The 19,442-nt window shown below is 55.9% G+C and overlaps 6 protein-coding genes across 6 annotated transcripts; 2 read left to right on the top strand and 4 right to left on the bottom strand.

Moving 5' to 3' along the window:
• Nucleotides 1-45: 45 nt before the first annotated feature.
• On the bottom strand, nucleotides 46-948 carry BGZ61DRAFT_279611 (uracil-DNA glycosylase-like protein; the record flags this gene model as incomplete). Its single annotated transcript, XM_046238442.1, has 1 exon — nucleotides 46-948. A coding segment is annotated over one exon (903 nt), but the record flags the coding sequence as incomplete, so codon positions are not given.
• A 1,219-nt stretch (nucleotides 949-2,167) lies between these two features.
• On the top strand, nucleotides 2,168-4,415 carry BGZ61DRAFT_382624 (nucleotide-diphospho-sugar transferase). Its single transcript, XM_046242669.1, has 2 exons — nucleotides 2,168-3,829; nucleotides 3,883-4,415. The coding sequence occupies exons 1-2, from the start codon at nucleotides 2,432-2,434 to the stop codon at nucleotides 3,949-3,951; spliced, it is 1,467 nt and encodes a 488-aa protein (XP_046109664.1). The 5' UTR covers nucleotides 2,168-2,431; the 3' UTR covers nucleotides 3,952-4,415.
• A 93-nt stretch (nucleotides 4,416-4,508) lies between these two features.
• On the bottom strand, nucleotides 4,509-5,774 carry BGZ61DRAFT_490706 (uncharacterized protein; the record flags this gene model as incomplete). The annotated part of the gene is made up of 5 exons (XM_046250357.1): nucleotides 4,509-4,564; nucleotides 4,647-5,346; nucleotides 5,415-5,533; nucleotides 5,587-5,649; nucleotides 5,756-5,774. The coding sequence occupies 5 exons, from the start codon at nucleotides 5,772-5,774 to the stop codon at nucleotides 4,509-4,511; spliced, it is 957 nt and encodes a 318-aa protein (XP_046109663.1).
• A 974-nt stretch (nucleotides 5,775-6,748) lies between these two features.
• Nucleotides 6,749-9,999, bottom strand: BGZ61DRAFT_131107 (Vps53-like protein). Its single transcript, XM_046237153.1, has 3 exons — nucleotides 9,695-9,999; nucleotides 7,839-9,631; nucleotides 6,749-7,773 (listed from the first exon to the last, which is right to left on the bottom strand). The coding sequence occupies exons 1-3, from the start codon at nucleotides 9,732-9,734 to the stop codon at nucleotides 7,099-7,101; spliced, it is 2,508 nt and encodes an 835-aa protein (XP_046109662.1). The 5' UTR covers nucleotides 9,735-9,999; the 3' UTR covers nucleotides 6,749-7,098.
• A 34-nt stretch (nucleotides 10,000-10,033) lies between these two features.
• Nucleotides 10,034-13,855, bottom strand: BGZ61DRAFT_382617 (uncharacterized protein). Its single transcript, XM_046242668.1, has 3 exons — nucleotides 13,522-13,855; nucleotides 13,225-13,418; nucleotides 10,034-13,144 (listed from the first exon to the last, which is right to left on the bottom strand). The coding sequence occupies exons 1-3, from the start codon at nucleotides 13,779-13,781 to the stop codon at nucleotides 10,185-10,187; spliced, it is 3,414 nt and encodes a 1,137-aa protein (XP_046109661.1). The 5' UTR covers nucleotides 13,782-13,855; the 3' UTR covers nucleotides 10,034-10,184.
• A 3,150-nt stretch (nucleotides 13,856-17,005) lies between these two features.
• On the top strand, nucleotides 17,006-19,418 carry BGZ61DRAFT_341808 (Lipin/Ned1/Smp2-domain-containing protein; the record flags this gene model as incomplete). The annotated part of the gene is made up of 2 exons (XM_046239452.1): nucleotides 17,006-17,465; nucleotides 17,530-19,418. 2 exons carry the CDS (start codon nucleotides 17,006-17,008, stop codon nucleotides 19,416-19,418), a joined length of 2,349 nt encoding a protein of 782 aa, XP_046109660.1.
• Nucleotides 19,419-19,442: the final 24 nt, after the last annotated feature.

The following is a 19,442-nucleotide window of genomic DNA, read 5'->3' as shown; positions in this document are numbered from 1 at the left end:
GAAATAGACCTCTTATTCAGCTGGGTATATCAGTCCTGGTGCAGTCTTCTCGGCTCCAGTTTCTCTCTCTGTCCGTCTCGTCTTAACCCAGGCCCCAAGTTCGCCCCAGATACGCTGCTTTTCAGCCGGCGAGAGTGTAGCTGCCAACCCGCTCGTACTGCTTGCCACAAAGACCCTGGCACCGTCCCACTCGCCGTCGATGACCCCCATGTTCTCGGTAGTATCCTGCCAGCCGTACTTGAAGGCTTTGCCGACGGGGCGCCCGTGGCGGACGCGCCAGACACTTTCCCAGATGCTTTTCCCAACGACGCAGATGGATTCTGGGCGCCATTTTCGGGCCTTTTCTTGAAGGATCTCGACACCCTCGTCCATCTCTTGCTTGCTCAGCTCGGAACCATTGCGGCTGGGACGAGCAACGATGTTGGTGAGACCGAGTGAATAGAGCTCGGGCATCTGGCGGTCCTCGGTCGGACTGCAGAGCCGTGGAGTGACGCCGCTGGAGAAGAGCAGCTTCCAGAATAGGTTTGAAGGGTGGGCATACGCATGTCCGGTACGGGCCGTCTGGACACCCGGGTTCAAGCCAATGAAGAGGACAAGGAGATGCTGAGAAATGGCGTCAGGGAGGAGTGAGAGATGGGCGTAAGTGGAGGGCGGCGCGTAGCCAGAAGCGGTACGGGCTCGCTTCTTTTTTGTCTTTTTGCCATTGTTGCCATTGCTCCCATTGTTGTCATCCGTCTCATCTTTCTCATCCTTCTCATCCTTCTCATCCTCGTCCTCTTGCGGCCTCTTGTTTGGTGTTGCTGAAGATGAGGTGAGATTAAAGCGCGGAGACCTGCGGCGCGTGGGGGTTGATGCGGAAGAGTCAGGGGCCAGCTCTGACTTGGACGACTTGAAGGCGAAGTCACTGAGCTGCAGACGTCCCTTAAAAGTTGCGGGTTGGGGAGAGGATTGGGGTTGCCCTTGGCCTGCTTCCTCATCAACCTGGTCCCCACGGCCATCCTCCTCTTCATGGTGTGATGCCATCTCTGAAATACGGTGTATACGAGTGGATGGAATAGGTGAGAGTCAAGTCGGCGAATGAAGGTGGCGAGTGTTTCCAGTACGGGCTCTGGTTGATGACTGCTGCTTAAGTCACCAATTTAAATCATCGATGGTTGCCCTGTTTTTCTCGACTGGGAATCTAGAACGCCATGTCGAGAATTCTGCCTGCCCGGAGCCTGAGCCGTCGTTTCTGGTGACTCTAGCTGGAATATCCTGGAAGGCCGGGGATGCACGATGTCTTCAGCTGTTGTCAGCTAGTAGCAGCTATTTTCAGCCACCTGTAATGCTTTGATGAGTCCGGCTCGGGATCCCCAGGCAATTGTCAGCCTCTGTCACAGCCACAGGGGGATGGTGGCCCCATAATTAATATCCTACCAGGGCGTTAGTAGGCGGTACTCGAGGCATCACCCGCCAAAGGTTGGCTGCTCCTTGCTAGCGGCGCAGTGAATGGGCCAGCTCGCGGGACAGAGGACATGGGCCCCTGAACGGCAGTGGTTGATCGCTCGGGTTTGAGACGACGAGCTGGAGTACGGGAATCTCTGCGACAGTACACGAAAGACACAGACACTAAGAACACAGACATCAAATACACAAACACGCAAACACGCAAACACGGAAACATACAAACTTGATTGCGTCAGAATCTTCTGGCACCATTCCTCGGGCATTGACCACTGGTACCCAGATGAACTTGTCGGTGTTTGCTCAGTTCACTGTTGGGCTTACCTCCCCAGCACCACATCAGGCGAATAGGATGTGGCAGCGTCACGGCATGGGACGCTAGGAGGCTTCAGTAGGCTTACGGCTCGCACCTTCCTGGGGCTTGGGTGTGACGCTGGCGCATCAGCGGCCGTACAGGGCTAGCTTGACAAGAGGCCAGTTTTCCCAGTCGGCGAGCATTTTGGTGGTCCCGTCCAGGGAGCAGGTTGGCGCTCAGTTGGCGCTCAATTGGCGCGCAGTTGGCGGGGCATTGGGAGGGGCATCAGCGGCGTGGCGGGGAAAGAGCTTCAGGTAGGTAAGGTGTTACGTGCTGCTTCCGTAAGGTACCTAGGTACGCTTGAAAGTAAGATCGGTCAGGGTAGGTGCAGCTTGGCGTCATGCCTCCCACTCGTGTCCCTGACGACCTGACGAAGAGAACTGGGGCCCTTCGTATTTATTCACCCCGCCTCCGCCATCGCCAATCTTCTTTCTCTCTTCTTCTTCTCTCATATCCATCATACTCATCATACCCATCGTCTTTCTTGGCTCGTGAAGCTTCTATACCCTCCATCCCTCCCCAATTGGCTTTTCTTGGTTGCTCTCAAAGACAACCCCGCCAATTGTTTGCTTTCCTCCCTCAACGTTGCTCACCGTAACCTCGCCAAATACTACATACCCCAACACCGTCATCATGGCAGCCATCGAGCCCTCGGCCGAGTCCCTTGCTCAGCTCAAGGAGAAGTACACCCAGGCCGGCCAAGACCAGGTCTTCACCTTCTACGACTCTCTTCCCACTGCCGAGCGCGGCGCTCTTTACCAGCAGCTCTCGGGCTTCGACCCCGTCCGTATCAACGAAATCACGAAGCTCGCCTTGAACCCTCCCAAGGCTTCTGATACCCCCGACGCTCTCGAGCCCCTCCCCGAATCCGCCACCGCCAGTGTCCTCGACTCCAACACCGAGGACATCGAGAAGTGGTATGAGTCGGGTCTCGACCTCATCTCCAAGCAGCAGGTTGCTGTCATTCTGATGGCCGGTGGCCAGGGCACTCGACTCGGCAGCTCTGCTCCCAAGGGCTGCTACGATATCGGTCTTCCCTCCAAGAAGTCCCTCTTCCAGGTCCAGGCCGAGCGAATCCGCAAGGTCCAGGAACTTGCCTCTAAGAAGACCCCTGGCTCCGCTGCCGTTGTCCCCTGGTATGTCATGACCAGCGGCCCTACTCGCGGCCCCACCGAGAAGTTCTTCGAGGAGAACAACTTCTTTGGCCTGCACAAGGAGAATGTCCAGATCTTCGAGCAGGGTGTTTTGCCTTGCATTTCCAACGATGGCAAGATCTTGCTCGAGAACAAGGGCAAGGTTGCGGTTGCCCCCGATGGCAACGGCGGTCTCTACCAGGCCCTTGTCGTCTCGGGTGTCCTTGAGGATATGCGCAAGCGCGGAATCCAGCACATCCACGCCTATTGCGTCGATAACTGCCTCGTTAAGGTCGCTGACCCCATCTTCATTGGCTTCTCTGCTTCCCTCAACGTCGACATCGCTACCAAGGTTGTCCGCAAGCGTAACGCCACTGAGTCGGTTGGTCTGATTCTCTCCAAGAACGGCAAGCCCGATGTCGTCGAGTACTCCGAGATTGACCAGACCACTGCTGAGGAGGCCGACCCTAAGCAGCCTGACGTTCTTCGGTTCCGTGCTGCCAACATTGTCAACCACTACTACTCCTTCAACTTCCTCGACTCCATCCCCCTGTGGGCTCACAAGCTGCCTCACCACGTCGCCCGCAAGAAGATCCCCTTCGCCGACCTCGAGACTGGCGAGACTGTTAAGCCTGAGAAGCCCAACGGCATTAAGCTCGAGCAGTTCGTCTTTGACGTTTTCCCCATGCTGTCCATCGACAAGTTTGCTTGCTTCGAGGTCAAGCGTGAGGATGAGTTTTCGCCTCTTAAGAACGCTCGTGGCACTGGCGAGGACGACCCCGATACGAGCAAGCTGGACATTATGACCCAGGGCAAGCGCTGGCTGGAGGCTGCTGGCGCTGTTATGGTTGGCGAGAAGGCCGCCGAGGGTGCTGAGGTGTCTCCTCTCATCAGCTACGTAAGTTGACCGCGTACAATGGCGAGATTGAGCTTCATACTAACTAAATACAGGGTGGCGAAGGCCTCGAGAACTTCAAGGGCAAGAAAATCACCGCGCCTGCTGTGCTGGAGCGGGAGTAGGATAACCTCCAGCCCCCAATGGTGGTGAGAAGTTTAGAGGACAGACAAAAGTTCAAGATCTTGAGCATTGACCAGCCGGCTTCCCCAGAGCCCCAGGAACTGCCCACCAAGATTCCGATATGTGGCGGTTTCTCTACTGGCCCTCCGAAGCTGCCATCAACCGTTTTGCACCCACCCAATGGAACCCTAAAACGAACACATGAAGCGATCTGAAATTAGAATTGGATAGTTCCGAAGCTGTTGGAGTAAGGGTTTGGAATTGAAATGGAAATATTGGAAACCCAATTTCTTGGAACGGGCGGCATCACCGTTGGGACGGAAATCAACTGCGACGGGACAGGTTTAGTAAAATGGTTGGACATGGAGCAAACAAAGCGGGACAAAAGCACAGAAATGATAGATGAAAATGAATAATTGAGCGATGGTTTATGTTTCATAACGGAAATTTACAGCTTCGACTTGTCGCTGCTCTTGTTTGAATTGGTGTCCTGGTCATCTATGTCATGTCTAAATATATCTATCGTAGATTCTAGGGGTGAAAAATGTATGCGGTCGACTCATTCCTGATCAGCAATGAACTTTTCGGCCTCGAGGGCAGCCATACATCCGGTACCTAGAGGAGGAAGAAAAAAAAAACACAAGTTAGCTCACTGTCTTTCTATAGCATAGAGACCTGGCAAAGGGGGGAAACTCACCAGCACTGGTAATGGCCTGTCGGTAACGCTTGTCCTGGACATCACCGGCAGCAAAGACACCCTCGACGTTGGTGGTGGTGGTGCCGGGGACCGTCTGGATGTAGCCATCCTCGTCCATGGTGAGCTGGCCCTTGACGAGGGTAGTGGCGGGGTCGTGGCCGATGGCGTAGAAGAGACCACTGGCCTCAACGGTCTCCAAGGCGCCGGTCTTGAGGTCCTTGACGACGAGGTGGCTCATGAGGCCGTCCTCACCGCCCTTGATCTCGGCGGCGGCCGAGTGGAAGCGGACGGTGACCTTGGGGTGCTTCAGCAGGCGGGTGGCCATGATGTTGCTGGCGCGGAGGACGTCGCGGCGGACGAGGACGGTGACGTGGCTGGCGTACTTGGTGAGGAAGGTGGCCTCCTCGGCGGCCGAGTCACCGCCGCCGACGACGAAGAGGTGCTTGTTGCGGAAGATGGGCACGGCACCGTCGCACACGGCGCAGGCGGAGACACCGTTGGACCAGTACTTGTCCTCGCCGGGGAGGTGCAGGCGCCGGGCGGAGGCGCCGGTGGCGATGATGATGGCATCGGCGGTGTGGGTCTCGTCGGGGCTGAACTCGGTCGTGTACTTGAAGGGGCGGTTGGAGAAGTCGACGGAGGCGACAGTGTCGGTGATGATTTCGGTGCCGAAGCGCTCAGATTGCTTCTTCATGTTTTCCTGGACGGGAGCGGGATGGGTTAGACGGCCGTTGGTGTCGGAGTTGGGCAGGGACAGCAAGGACTCACCATCAGCTCGCCGCCCATGATGCCGGCGGGGAAGCCGGGGAAGTTCTCGACATCGGTGGTGGTGGTCAATTGACCGCCGGCCGCGATGCCGTTGGCCATGAAACCCTCATAGAGGACAGCTGTGGACGCGGTCAGTGGGTTGGCGGTCGCGAGACTGGAGATTGGGGCGTACGCTTCAGCTCGGCGCGAGCCAAGTAGATGGCGGCAGTGTGGGCAGCGGGCCCAGAGCCAACGACTGTTCCATGTCAGTTTCTGTGATTTTATATCGTGATGGACTCCCGAGTGGAGGAGAGCGGATGGAGGGGTGGAAGAAGGGGAGTAGAGGGGCAACGGTCACGTACTGACAACCTTGCTGTGCATTTTCCTGACGCCGATCTCAGCGGATGGTCTGGTGGTTTTCTGAAAGGTAGTGGCGGCAGCAGCAATGGATAGCCCAGCGCTCGAGCGAAGGGTCCGTCGGAAAGTTGAGGAGAACAGTTTGGCGGCTTTTCGGGGGTGCGAGGGAGGAGGTGTGGATGGGGGGGGAAATATATATGTATTAAAAAAAAAAAAGGCCGATCTGGGAACCACCTCAGTTCAGGTCAAGCACGTTTTAGACCTGCCTTAGCTTAATCGACGTCAAAAGCCCGCGCCTCACGAAACGACACGCACGACACGACGGAATTGGATGGACGGAGATGGATCTGGTACGGACCCTCAACGGCGACGGCGGGGTATTATCGGAGAGAGAGAGGGTGGGTGTAATAGCGTGCGCAGTCCCTGTGTGCAGCAGTGCTTTATTCGGTAGTGGCTGGATTATAGCGCCGCCGGGACCTGACAAAGACGGAATGCCACAGCACAGAAAGCCACAGTGCGAAAACGGGCGATTGATTACGGCCCAGGCAGTGGCTCCACCGAGCGAGAGGGAGCGATTTCGGCTTGGACCCTGCCTCTCGAGTCGCGCCTCCCGGTTCCTGTTTCCAAGCTACGTGCTGCACTGGCTCCGGCCGGTGGAGGAGAGCGAGCAGCCAGCGGAGACCGACGACAGGCGACCGGAGTTATGCGCTGCGGTGGTGATTGGGCTGGCGATTTATAAGCTGGCGTGCTGCGGCTGCCGAGGTGGGCGCACGGGAGTGGGCGTGGATGTGCCGGTGTGGGCGACGGTGCGATTGCGGTAGCGGGTGTGGATTGCGACAAGTGGAGAATTTTCTGTAGCGTTTGGAATCAAGTGAAGTGGACTCAATGCTCGATGATGGCATACTGCCTAGGTAGGTACGTAGTAGAAAGACTCGCAAGAATCGTGAGGCATGGCATCTCCAACTTCCGGCTTCCGGGCGGAGTCAGAAGTTGGATTTGGAACTCGGCCCCGTTGCCCCCTTTCGGCAGCTGTCATGGGTTTCCTGACTAATCACGCCTTGCGATCCAGCAGGGTCATGCGTAGGTACGTACAGAGCAGTAACTTAAACAGGATCCACCATTTGGGCTTCATGACGACCTCTTTTTTAGTTTTCTTGGCTACATGACATGGTCAAATCAGCAGACAAAGGTCTTTGCGCTGAGTTGACCCTGTCTACAGACCCAGACTGAAAAAGATATGCGCACATGTGTGGCTCTGTAACTTTTAGCTAGCAAGTCTGCAGGTCTGTAGCTCTCTCTCTGTCCTTGGTCTATCATTCATCACATCTAATAAACACCCCCAAATTCGTCACCGTCCCTCGTCCGCTCCCACGCTCCCATCCCTCTTCCCAAACCTCGCCCCCAGCGACCCAATATCCCGCTTGAAGAACTTGCCAAAGTTGCGCAGGTTCTCGTTGATCGTGGCCTTCTCTATGCCGCTCGGCCCCGCCCCCGCGACGCTGCTCTGCGAAATGTCCCGCGCTGCGCTCAGCAGCTTCTCGCCGAGGGACCCGGCCTCGAACCGCGGGCCGCCCGACGATCCCGTCAAGGACAGCGCCGCCGCCGACGAGTTCATCATCATGGCGTTGCCGCTGCCGCCGCCGACGCCCAGCCCTGACGACGTCATGAGCGGCCCCAGGAGCGGCGAGATGGCAACGAGCTTGTCGTTGGGCGTGCCGTCGCGGTGAATGCCAAACAGCTCAATCAGGTGCGCCTGGTCCATCTTGCGTACGCCCTTCAGCTCCAGCATCTTCTTGAAGTTGGTGTCGGACCGGTCCGCGATGTGTATCAGGTACGCCTGCACAAGGCCCTCAGGAGGCGACGGCCGCACTTGTAACGTCTTCAGCAACGGGTCTAGCCGGTTCATACACTGCTGAACCCGTCTCACGAAGCTCGATGGCGGCGCGTCCTGCGATGACATGGACGCGTGGTGCATCAGCAGCTTCTCAAACGCCTTGGTAAGGACATATTTGTCCAGAAGCATCTATAACCACGTCGTTAGCTGCCCACGTCGTTCTACCAACACACCAGCGCACTGTAAAAACGTACCTGTTCCGCCCCGACCTCAGATATTGGTCGGCACTGCACGATGCTGTTAATGTAGCCTGTCGCAAGGTGCTCCACGAGGTTGTCGCAGAACGCACGAGCATACTGCTGCTTCGTTATGACGGACAGCACCTCCCCTGCTTTGGTGTCCACATGCTTCACAAGCTCGCCCACATACGAGCTCTGGTCTACAACGCTCTCCATTGTGCTCCAGTTTGTGTTCCTCATCTCCCGCCACACACCTTCGCACTCCACCTCCACTGTTCGCACGAGCGCCAGCACCGAAGCGCTCGCCACGCCCAGGAACGCATCCGACTGCGACGACAGGTCAACCTTGGGCACGAGCTCGCTGTCGATGCGCTTCTTGATACTCTCTTCTAGCTGGTTCGTGTTGGTGTGCCAGAAATCCGCCGTGTTGAGGACCAGCACCACGTCTTGAATCGTAGGACCCTGTGCTCCACCGCTCTGCAGCGTGTGTAGCAACACCTGCTGCGCGTACTCGTCCAGGTACTTAGCCAGCGTCTTTGACAGGTCTAGCAGGCGTTCGCTGGTAGACAGCTTTGCGCATTGCGAAAGAGTAAGTTTGTAGAAGTGGAAGAGCTCAATCGCAGACGTGATGACCGCCTGTGGTGAGAATTCCTCGTCGGGGGGGATGTGTGGCTGGTTGCGATACTTGGGTATCATCGTCGCGAGCTGCTTGTCTTGTGAATCAACCCAAAGGCTCAGGTATGGCTCGAACGCAACCGAGATGAGTCCATGGAAACTGTGCGTCTTCTCCTCCACCGAGCTGAGCGTGTCAATGCTCGCCCGTGAAGACGTCGCGAACCGCTTCTCAAGGCTTTGCTCAAAGTCAAGCGTCTCTTGCAGGCAACTCAAAAGCAGGTTGACGTCGATCTTGTTGCCGTCCGTCCGCCGCATGCTCCGCTCCAAGATGCCCTTGAAGTCATCCCTCGTCCCGTCGCAGAACGCCGCCGCCAGTGTCTCATTGGCTCTCCAATGCTGTGGGAAGATCATGGCGTGCTCGTCGTCATGCGTCTTCATCATCCGCTTGAACCACGCATACCGCCTGCCGATATTGTCCAGGCTGCCTGCCTCGTCGTTGCCCCGGAACACCTGTCGATACTCACGGAGCTCGGTGTTGACGTACCACGTCATGAGCCGCGCCTTGGCCGAGTCGCCTAGAGCATCCATGACGAGGCATGCCTCCACAAGCGTGCCCCTACGAGCGCCGACCTCGCCCTTGGCAAAGGCCATCTCAAAGTCCTCGCAGACCTGCTCTAGAAGCTCGCGCTGCAGCTCAGAGACGCCGCGGCTCAGGGTGGCAATCTGCTCGATGCTTCGGTAGCTGTTGAAATGCTTCATAAGCTGCAACACGGCCTGCAGAAGCCCCGCGCACTCCCGGTACTGCCGCGTCTTGGCCAAACCCCTGAGCTGCTCGTACGCCGTGGTCAGCATCTGCAGCCGCTTGAGGGCCGTCATGCTGAGCGTGAGGTTCTTCTTGGTCCCATCGAGTCTCTTGATGTCGGCCGTCATCGACGTGATGTTCTGTTCGGTCTCGATGGCGCGCGACCGCACCGTCTCGATCTTGCGGAAGAGCTGGGCGAGCTCAACCTGCGCTGACTGCATACGCTCGAGGCTGGAGTCGGGCCCGTACGCCTGGGCGGTCTCGAGGGCGGAGATGTCGGTCGAGAGAGCATTCTGGTGACTCTGGAGGGTCTTGGACACCCGGCTGATGGACGAGACGGCGGACGGGTGCGAGAAGAGGAGGTTGAGGTGGTCGATAGGGTCATAGTCGACTGCGGGCGAGTGTTGGACATGAGCCGTGTCAAGGGGAGCAACAACAGATGATGGGGACTAACCTGCGTCCAGGGCGGACGTCTCAGCCAAGCTCCCATTCATCTTGAGACGATGCCCTGCGAAATTGCAGTCTCTGGAGCTTCAATCGGAGGAGTCGTTGGCTTTGACTTTGATGCTCGAACTTGAAGCTTGAAGCTCGTCACCCTCCAGCACGTGTCAACTGTCATGATGCCTTAAAAGTGGGCCCTTCTCCCTAGGTGCCAACTAGTACGGGGAGGGCTGAGAGGACTCCCCTGAGCATCTAGTGAGCGTAGTTGACTTGTAAAGAGAAACATACCTACCTACTAGGTTGTTAGCTCACTTGTACAAATATCATAAGCATGATATGAAAATTACATTTTGCGTTCCAAATGAGAAGAGATACCACTTCAGGAGTGGACAACACAGACACGGGACAAACGGTTGATACAAATGTGTTGTATTCGCTGACTTAACCAGTTGCCACCATATGCTATCACGCTTCGCTACATGCCTCTTCTCGGCCATTCCCATCTATTCCCCTTCCGCTGCCCTGTCGATGTCCAAGCTCTCCTTTTCTTTGGCCGGTGCATCCTTGCCCTTCTTCTTCATCGAGAATCGCCAGGTGCCCATTCGGCCCTCCTTGGTCTCCTTGCTCCGAGAACTTGTCGCGCCTAGCGAAGGGCTGCTTGTCATGCTGTCGAAGCTGCGACCCATTTGGGAGACATCCTCACCCAGATCGTCCAAGTCGCCGATGCTGGAGCGATGCTCTGCAGATAGGTTCTTCTCGGAGTAGGTTGCACTGCCTGGTCCCTTCTTAAAGAGTCCCGAGTCCTTGCCCAACCTGGAGGACAAGCTGAACTTGCTGGAGCTCCCCTTACGGAACAGTTTCTTAACAACATTCTCGGGGTCCTTGTAGCTTGAGGGAGTCATATCCGTGGTCGAGTTGGAGGCTGTCGTGTCAAGGTTCAGAGACTCATGGGACTCTGATACTGATACCAGAGTATGCACGGAATGTCCATCTCTAGATATCCGGGAGTCTGAGGGGGAATCGTCAAGAGTGCTGTGGAACTCGATGGAAGGAGCAGACAGCTCCTTAACTTTTCTCCTCTCCTTGGACTTGTCTCGATGTCGCTCCTTCTCCTTGCCCTTGCCCTTCTCTTTCTCAGAGTTGGGGTCCTTCTCCCTGTCCTTACCGAAAATGTGGGCCATAAAGGTTGGCGCAGCAGGGTTTAGACGTTGACTCATCGAGGCTCTGTGGCTGGGAGGACGGGAACCGATGACACCAACCTGGCTAGGCGAAGTTTGAGGGTCGAGCAAGTCGTCCTCATCCAAAATCTCGTCTTCGGCAGATGCAAGTGTCGTTTCCAATGCTGAAGGGGATCCATGAATCGATGGACGACGAGACGGATTTCGTGATTGCCATCGTCCTTCGTTTGGAGGGGACCAGAGGCGATTCTGCGAGAGCATGGAGATCTCTCCAGGGGCTCCCCAAATTGAGCCACTATCGGTCGATGGCCGTGGGAGATCAGTCGATGAAATCGATGCAGGTCGAGAATGTTCCGCATCTCTCTCAGGGAGAAGGGCACCAGCAGAGCTTGTGAAGGGGTTCAATCGGCGTGCGGAAAAGGGCCTCGATGACATAGCGCTTGTTCGAGTTCCTTCATGCGTTGAGTGACGATTCATCCAAGAAAAACTGAGCCGGCGTTTATTACCAAACGGCTCATGTTCATCCGTGCCGCGGGGAAACGACTGACTCTGCCCTGCTTTGAGTGTACCAATTGGTATTCCACTCTCGTCAGGGATCTTAGGTGCTCGATTGCGCTGGAAAGTAGACAAAAGACTAGTGAGTCGATGACCTGCCAATGTGGTTGCGGCTGGCGACGTGCTGAGATTGAGCGTGTGCATCTCACCATCAGTATACTGTGGGAACGGCAGGTTATGTGAGGAGCCCTGAGGGCTTGAGAAAAGACTGAGGGAATGGCTGGATGAGGCTGGCGACATGTGCTCATCGTCTCCAGCAGTGATGGCTTCAGGCAAAAACGAGCTGTGGTGTACCCCTGGGTCGGGTACCTCAAACGTATCATCAAAGATACCAGACGGAAGCAGGGAATGTGCAGTTGGACTCAACGGACCGCCAGCGGCTCTCATTTCGGCTTCAGTCTGATGATCATCGGGACCATCAGCAGCCAAATCCATGAAGGGCCCAGGTGCAAACCCGGAGCGAGTGAGACCTGAGGACGCCAAGAAGTGGCTGTCTGGGATGATGAGTTGAGTCGGCGGAGGTGAGAGATTGAGGGAGTTACTGTTCCCACTATGTCGCTTGTTGACTTGGGTTGAGGGCTCGAACTCGAGGGAAGCATCTGCTTGGTTGTAAAAGGCAAGACCAGATTGATGCTGGATGCTCAGTTGTTCGCCGAGTACCCTAATATGCTGGTCGAAATGATGCCCCTTTTTCGTTTCTGCAACCAATTGGTTATGTAGTTCCTTCCTCCTAGCCTCCCAGTCTCGGCGGACCTGTGTATCGTGTTCCTTCCACTGTTCGTCATCTCCGCCTGGGAGTTGCTCGCGCGCGGCTTTGAGATCCTGGAGCTGTTTTCCCTTCTCCTTAAGCTCCGCCTCAAGCTCAGCACACTTTTCTTGGAGGTCTTGGTTAATCTCATCAAGCTTATCAACGTCGCAATCGCGTTTTTGCTCCAACTCGGTTTTCTGCGTCTCGAATCCAGCCCGATCCTTTTTCATCCGTTCAATGTCGTTTTCAAGTTTGGCAATGCTGTCTCGGACCTTGGATTTCCTAGTCTCCTTGTCCTTCAGCTGTTGCTCCTTCTTAGCACGTTCTTTCTCGCTGCCACGCATCTGTTCCATAGTACTGCGAACCGAGGCTTTGAGTTGCGTCGTCTGCTCTTCCTTCTCCTTAAGGCCCAGTCTCTTGCGATCTTTCTCTCTCTTCAACTCCTCTTCTTGTTGCTGAAACTCGGCCTCGTCCTTCCCACATTGTGATAGAGTGTCGTCAATCTCCTTTCGAATGCCTTCAAATTTATTGTTCAACTCTTCTAAAGACATTTCGGGGCCATCGGTGGCAGGAGGCTTAATCTGAGGATGTTCCGTGCTAGCCACTGAGGGCGAGTGTTGTCGTCGATTTATCGTGTTTCGGCGTTGACCAGTGGCGGCACTCGTGATATCGGATGTTGGCGCGGCATTGCCATCGAGGACCGGCGCCGCCTCGACAGTTGGAACGGAAGGTCTATTCAAATCGGTGTCATCGTTGTCATCGTCGGGCTTGGTGCGAGGGTGATCGTTTTTAGCGAAACTGGTCGGCAGTCTCGAGTTCCCGAGTTGAGGTTTTCCATCCTTTCCGAAAGTCCGCAAGCGGAGGACTGGACTGCCTGCCTGGAAGTTGTTTAGACCCACGGCAACCACCCTTATGTTGTAGAAGTGGTCCGGTTTCAAGCCAGTAACTGTAATCGCAACTTCATTACCCGGCGAGTCACCCACTGTGATGAGCATTGTCAGCGTTGCACTCGGATATTCCGGGCTCCTCGGGCTTGCAAAAATCGCGATTTAGGCAACTAACCATGAACACCATTGACTTGTATAGAGTATTTTTGCACAGGACGATTGCTGGGAGGGGGGGACCAGCTGAGAGTGGCAGCATCGGCTCGAATGCCAGCAAGCGATACGTCGGGGGATTCAGGGACATCAACCCCGAGGATATTGATGAGGTCGGGGACGGGTTTCCATAACGTCTGCCATGAGCGGTGCAGCAGCCTAAAAAAAGCGCGGTCAGCGGGCGAGGAACGAAGGGAGGGGAATCAACATTCGGCAGAGGCGGAATCAAGTCGTATGAGAGGGGTAGCAATGGGCAACTCACCAGACAACGGCGCCGAGCGTCAAGACCATTTTGAAGTTATGGATGAGCAGGACATGGGGACGGAGGTCGAGCAAAGTGTCCAGGCCAATGGGGGACGCGGACATGTGCAGCAGCAATCGGCGAGGGTCGAGGAGCACAGTGAGGCCGCAGACGACAGCGTAGACGAGGGCCTTCTGGTAGCTCGAGTGCGGGTTATAGACCCACCAGAACCCGAGGACGCTGAGGATGAGAGAGGTCAAGACGGGCAACTCCCATGACATGTTCTCAGCGCGATCCCGGCCTGGTAGAAAATGCTTCAGGACGGACCCAGGCGTCGTGTCGTGTGGGATGGGAGTCTGGCGGCAGAGGGCAGAAAAAAGGCGTGGAGTACGAGCTTCAGGCCGGACGTGCTCTTTCCCCAGTAAATCTCGGGAGTCGATTGGCGGGTGATCGGGGGAACGAGGGCAGGTTTCAGTGGAAGGGTGGACGGCCAGCACTGTGTGAGGCGCTGTGATGCCGGTCTGGATGCGCTGGGCTGCAGTGGCGCGGCGCCGGATGCTGGGGAATGGAACGCTGTCGCCGTGTTGTGTGCACTGTGCGACAGTGGTTCTGGGGCGAGACATACGTTCCTATTCGTTCTTCAGCGCTGATCGCATCACGCTGCGCTTTGACAACCAGTGAAGAGGTTGACCAGGACGTGCGCGCATTGAGTGCGCTGGCAAGTCATTTCGTGGAGTGCGAGCTAAATTCCGATTACCTGCTGCCGGATGTACAAGCAACGTGGAAAGCCGGGGCAGGGCAAAAGTAACTTGATGGCTTGCATGTGGAAGTGCATTTACAATGGCGTTTGCAATGGCGTGAGGCGCACGCCAAGCAGCACGGGAGCGGGAGACGTCAGTGGTGATGATGTTTGCGGCGACCTTGCGCGGTACGCATGAGCAAGCATAGCCAGTGATGAGGGCTCCCGCCTTTCAGAGTCTCGCCGCTTTAGAGTGGCTACAACGTAAGACGACGTCTTCGTGACGAGGCCGACCCATGGCGCCGGAGACTCTAGAACTATAACGCTGCATTTGCAGGATGGGTTCCTGGAAATTGATTCACTATACCGAGTGTTTGGGTTTTCGCCGCCACGCCTCTTGATATTTTCAGCGCCGGTAATAGAGCCTCTTCCGGCATCCACCGCGCCTAACTTGGGGATCGGGCTTGGCCGAAAGTGCCGCTCAGTGGTTTGGGGCGGTTCGCTACCGTGGAACACGACCACAAACACCAGGGATACCAGACAAAAGGATTGAGACCAGCGGCCTTGGTGCGATCCTGAAAACATTAACAAAAGTGGGGTGTGGAGAGGATCTCTCCGTCATACGTAGGCCGGTTACGTGGGTAGGAAAGTCTGGAAAATGCGGAATGGGCCGTGGAAGAGGGAATAGAAGAGGCGTGGAAATGTCCATCCAGGCTATGTGGGCTTGATCGATGGTCCAGGCAAGGCTGTCTGTCTCTACCAGATATCGTCACCACAGCGGAAATCTAGCTGCATGCCGGAGAAATATCCCGCCACTCGTCAACTGCCAGGGAGCATCCAAGATCTCGCCCATGTCCAGCTCAGCCAGAGCCGGGGATCGCCTCACGTTAGTGCCCGCGTCTCGCTTCCGGCTTCCACCGGACATCATGCGCTTGGATTGCCCGACTTGGGATTCGTCGCGGGTCTCATCTCTATCGGTGACAGACCGAGTCAGCGCCCAATGCCAAAACATGGGAATGATGGGATTGGATGCCAAACATGTGAGACATCAATGGCATAACACCATCGCAGCCGCCCCTCTGTCATTCCCGGATGCCTAAGAGCGTGGGTAACTTGGGTCGCATGGGGGTGGGCATTGGCTGATTCAGGGCCTCATGAGCAAGCGCAACCACAACCACAGATGACAGAGAAGAACCAATGGTTGGAATACACGAATACGATCCTAGACAAGGGCATTTTGCCGCCTCACTTTTGGTGTCAAGATGTAAATATCGGATTCAAAGCCGGAAGCCGGCATTTAAAGCAGAGAGTACCTACTGCTTGCGTAGTAGACTATTGCCCGACAGGGCCAAGGCCATGACATCAAGGCTTCCGCAGCTGACTGGGTTTTCAGGGCTAAGCTAGGTTCCGTAGAGAGAGAGAAACGCGAATCTTGCACTAACTACGGAGTAATTGTCAAAAGTGATCGCTCGGCCTTGTCGAAGGATGATGGTAGAAAGCACATGATGCACACCATGAGCCGCGGCTAGTTTACCCATGCACTCTCTCACCTCGGGGTCGAGTCGGCGCATCTGTCATCACACACGTGGGAGACCGCCACTTGAAATATTTTTTCTTCTCAACATGTCGAGTGTTATTTAGACGCATGGTTAATAGAGGATTGGTGGAGACCGTCAGATCGGAAAGGGTTGACATGGAGGGTTATCTTTCTTTCTTGGTGGACTCAGTCTGTTGAACTTCACAGACGACGTGGGGTTCCTCGTGACGCAGAGGTTTTGTCACGATGGAACAAACCATGACTGAAAGGGACCAGCTTCCAATAGGACCCTGGTCATCCAGAGCTGCGGAGAAGAGATGTTGTCCAGGTTGACTTGATTGTCTGGGTTGTCCACTTGTCAGTGTCATGCGGTTCCGAAATGATCCATGTCAAAAGCCTCTCGTTTTGTCTCAATGTTGGGCCAGTAGGCGGCACGTCCCCCTCCCAACCTGCTGTACCCAGCCCACTGCTGCCCCAGCCAGCCGAGTTTCCACTGCCCACCGCCCACCAAACCACTGCGTCCTACAGTACGTAGCATTATGCAGAGGCTCCATATAGAGGCCCTAGTCGGAAGCCCCCCCGGACAGTCGCTCACTCTCTTACACCGTACACCGTCAGTCCTGTACTCGTTGCTTCATCCTGCCCAGCGACTGGCCGCTCCCATTCTGTCGATTTTCCGGCGGCAACAGCAAAGAGGGGAAACGAAACGCGCGCCGTGCTTCCCTCGTGCTGTACCGCTCTTGTACTGTAATTAGGATCGTTGCCCTGTCTGTCTTCTCCTGCCTGTTCGTCAGCTGTTTGTGGCCTGCCGTTCCAGGTTGCCTTGCGCCGAACTCGCCTCCCCAAACGTCGTGTCGTTCCCCAACAATCCGCCGTCCTCTCGCGCTCACTCTACTCGCCCACTGGCTTCCCCATTCTCAACTGCTGCAGCCCGCTTGCCCCAGCCTTCTGCGTCGGCTGTCATTTTCTTCCCGGCCGCACTTCCTCTCGTTATCTTTGTTGCGTTAGAGTTGCTTGTCGTTGGCTTTGTCGTTGTCGCTGTTCTGGTCGCTGCCGTTGTCTTGACGTCAACGTCCCGTCTCGCTTTAAGGCTTTAAGCTTTCCGTCGCACCGGCCGTTCTTCCGTCGAAGCATCGTCATCGTCCTTCCTCCAACCACCTCCCACCCTTCATTCTCCTCCTCCTCCGCCTCCTCCTCCGCAGCATTCGCCAACTCGCCGCTGCGCAAAGATGCAATACGTGCGCAACCTGAGCGATTCCGTCTCGACAGCATGGAACTCCATCAACCCGGCCACCCTTAGCGGCGCCATCGATGTCATTGTCGTCGAGCAGGACGATGGCTCCCTCTCCTGCTCTCCTTTCCACGTCCGCTTCGGCAAGTTCTCGCTCCTACGACCCTCGGACAAAAAGGTCGAGTTCCACGTCAATGGCTCCAAGCAGCCCTATTCCATGAAACTCGGCGAAGGTGGCGAGGCCTTCTTCGTTTTCGAAACCACAGACAACATCCCACAGTCGCTCCAGACTTCTCCTCTGGTATCCCCCGCCTCCAGCCCGGCGAGCAGTCCGCCTCTCAATCCCGAGCAATCCCCGCCAGGCTTGCAGGAACCTGAGCTCCTCGACCTTGATGGAGACGGCTTGAAGCCTCGTCGTCCGCCGCCTGCGATCCTATACACCCAACGCGATGAGAATGGTATACCTACTTCCCTCCATGGAATCTTTGAAATCTACGGACCCCAAGCTGACATTCGGCCCAGGCATGATCACTCCCGTCTCCCGCTCTCCCGGCCAAGTGAGCTCCCGACCCTCTTCCGGCGACTGGACCTCGACCATCCAACGACCACACAGCGATGACATTCTACGACAATCCGCCCGAGCGCAGACCCGTGAAGGCGAGGGCTCTGCCGCCGGTGAGAGCCCAGATGCTTCCGAGAGGTCCCACAGTCCTCCACCTCTTGCCACAACGGAGGCAATTGAGCGTGCCATAGCTCTCTCCCGAGAGCTGTCCGCTGCCAACATTCCGAGCGAGGTGACTGAGAACGGAGATCTCATGTTGGATATGTCGAATTTCAAGAACAACGATGAGGACATCCTTCGAGCAGAGATTCTTGCCCGAAAGATCCTCTCCGAAGAGCTCGATGGCAACTACGACATTGGAGCTCTATTTGGCTTCGATGAGCAGGGCAACCTGTGGATCTACAGCAGCGAGAGGGCCAAGCAAGACGCCATGAACAAGACAATCGAGTCGTCTCTGCAGTCCCACCGACATACCGTGGCGGCCGATGCTGCTTCAGATCCTGGCTACCAGAGCGACGGCAGCGACATCACCACGATGCCTCTTCTAGCTTCGCATCGTCGAACCGAGTCGGATGCTGGTCCTATGGACATGCAAACACCTCCCCGGACTCCTCCCGGCTCTTCGGGCCATGCAGGAGATCCTAACAGGAACTACGCCAAAACCCTCCGGCTGACTAGTCAGCAGCTAAAGGATCTGGAACTTCAACCGGGAGAGAACAATATGAGCTTCACCGTTAACCGAGCTACCTGCTCGGCAAAAATGTTCCTCTGGAAACATGAAACTCCCGTAGTCATCTCTGACATTGACGGCACCATCACAAAATCAGATGCCTTGGGTCATGTTCTGAACATGATCGGGCGTGACTGGACCCATTCAGGTATCGCCAAGCTCTACTGCGATATCATAGCCAATGGCTACAACATCATGTATCTGACAAGTCGATCCGTTGGCCAGTCAGATAACACCAGAGCGTACCTCGCCAACATCGTTCAGGAGGGTTGCAAGATGCCCCCTGGCCCGACAATTCTCTCTCCCGACCGAACCATGGCGGCTTTGAGACGTGAGGTCTACCTGCGCAAGCCACAGGTTTTCAAGATGGCTACTCTTCGAGACATCCGCAACCTGTACGGGCCGGATCGGACCTGCTTCTATGCTGGGTTTGGCAACCGATTTACAGACCAGATCTCGTACCGAACTGTGGACGTACCCAGAAATCGCATCTTCACCATCAACACCAATTCTGAAGTATCCCTCGACCTCCTGAGTCTTAACAAGCTCAAGATGAGCTACGTCAACATTAACGAGGTTGTGGATCATTATTTTCCTCCGGTCAGCACGTTGGTTACGGGTGGTGGTGAGGAGTATACCGACTTCAAGTACTGGAGAGACGACCCTCTCGCCATGGACGACTTCTCCGCAAGTGAGAGTGATGAGGATGACGGTGAGGATGAAGGCGAGGACGAGGACGATGATATCGAAGACGGCCCGGCCAGCGTGTACGATGATGAAGAGGAGGAACAGGATGATGAGGTTGACGATGCCCTTGCCGACAGCTACATGTCTCGCGCATCTATAGACGAGTTCGTCGAGGCGGAGAGTGTGCTGAGCGGCAGCGTCGATGAGGAGCGGATGATCGCATCAATGAAGCAAGACCTCGAAGAAGCGGATGCACAGCAACACCAAGAAGCGGGCGACTATGGTGAAAATGAGGAACCTGTCCCCAAGCTTGAAAACAGCGCTCAGCCCGATGGAGCCTCCACAAGACGCAAATCGATTGTTGAGGATTTCTCCGCTGAGCGCATAACGGGGGTTAGTCGTCTATCCGTGGAAAAGAAACGTCAATCATAAAGCTAAGTCTGGATGAGTAGAGGA

The sequence above is a fragment of the Ilyonectria robusta genome, assembly GCF_021365365.1.
Source record: "Ilyonectria robusta strain PMI_751 chromosome Unknown BGZ61scaffold_3, whole genome shotgun sequence".
NCBI classification, from domain to species: domain Eukaryota; kingdom Fungi; phylum Ascomycota; class Sordariomycetes; order Hypocreales; family Nectriaceae; genus Ilyonectria; species Ilyonectria robusta.
The sequence above is the reverse complement of the archived record's forward strand: the minus strand, read 5'-3'. Positions and strand labels throughout refer to the sequence as shown.

Coding starts and splice junctions, on each gene's coding strand:
- BGZ61DRAFT_382624 (XM_046242669.1), top strand. CDS start 2,432: ATGGCAGCCATCGAGCCCTCGGCCGAGTCCCTTGCTCAGCTCAAGGAG. Junction 3,830..3,882: donor TGTCTCCTCTCATCAGCTAC/GTAAGTTGACCG, acceptor AACTAAATACAG/GGTGGCGAAGGCCTCGAGAA.
- BGZ61DRAFT_131107 (XM_046237153.1), bottom strand. CDS start 9,734: ATGAATGGGAGCTTGGCTGAGACGTCCGCCCTGGACGCAG. Junction 9,632..9,694: donor GACGTCCGCCCTGGACGCAG/GTTAGTCCCCAT, acceptor ACTCGCCCGCAG/TCGACTATGACCCTATCGAC. Junction 7,774..7,838: donor CTGAGGTCGGGGCGGAACAG/GTACGTTTTTAC, acceptor ACGTGGTTATAG/ATGCTTCTGGACAAATATGT.
- BGZ61DRAFT_382617 (XM_046242668.1), bottom strand. CDS start 13,781: ATGTCATGGGAGTTGCCCGTCTTGACCTCTCTCATCCTCAGCGTCCTC. Junction 13,419..13,521: donor ACGCTCGGCGCCGTTGTCTG/GTGAGTTGCCCA, acceptor CGCTTTTTTTAG/GCTGCTGCACCGCTCATGGC. Junction 13,145..13,224: donor ACAAGTCAATGGTGTTCATG/GTTAGTTGCCTA, acceptor TGCTCATCACAG/TGGGTGACTCGCCGGGTAAT.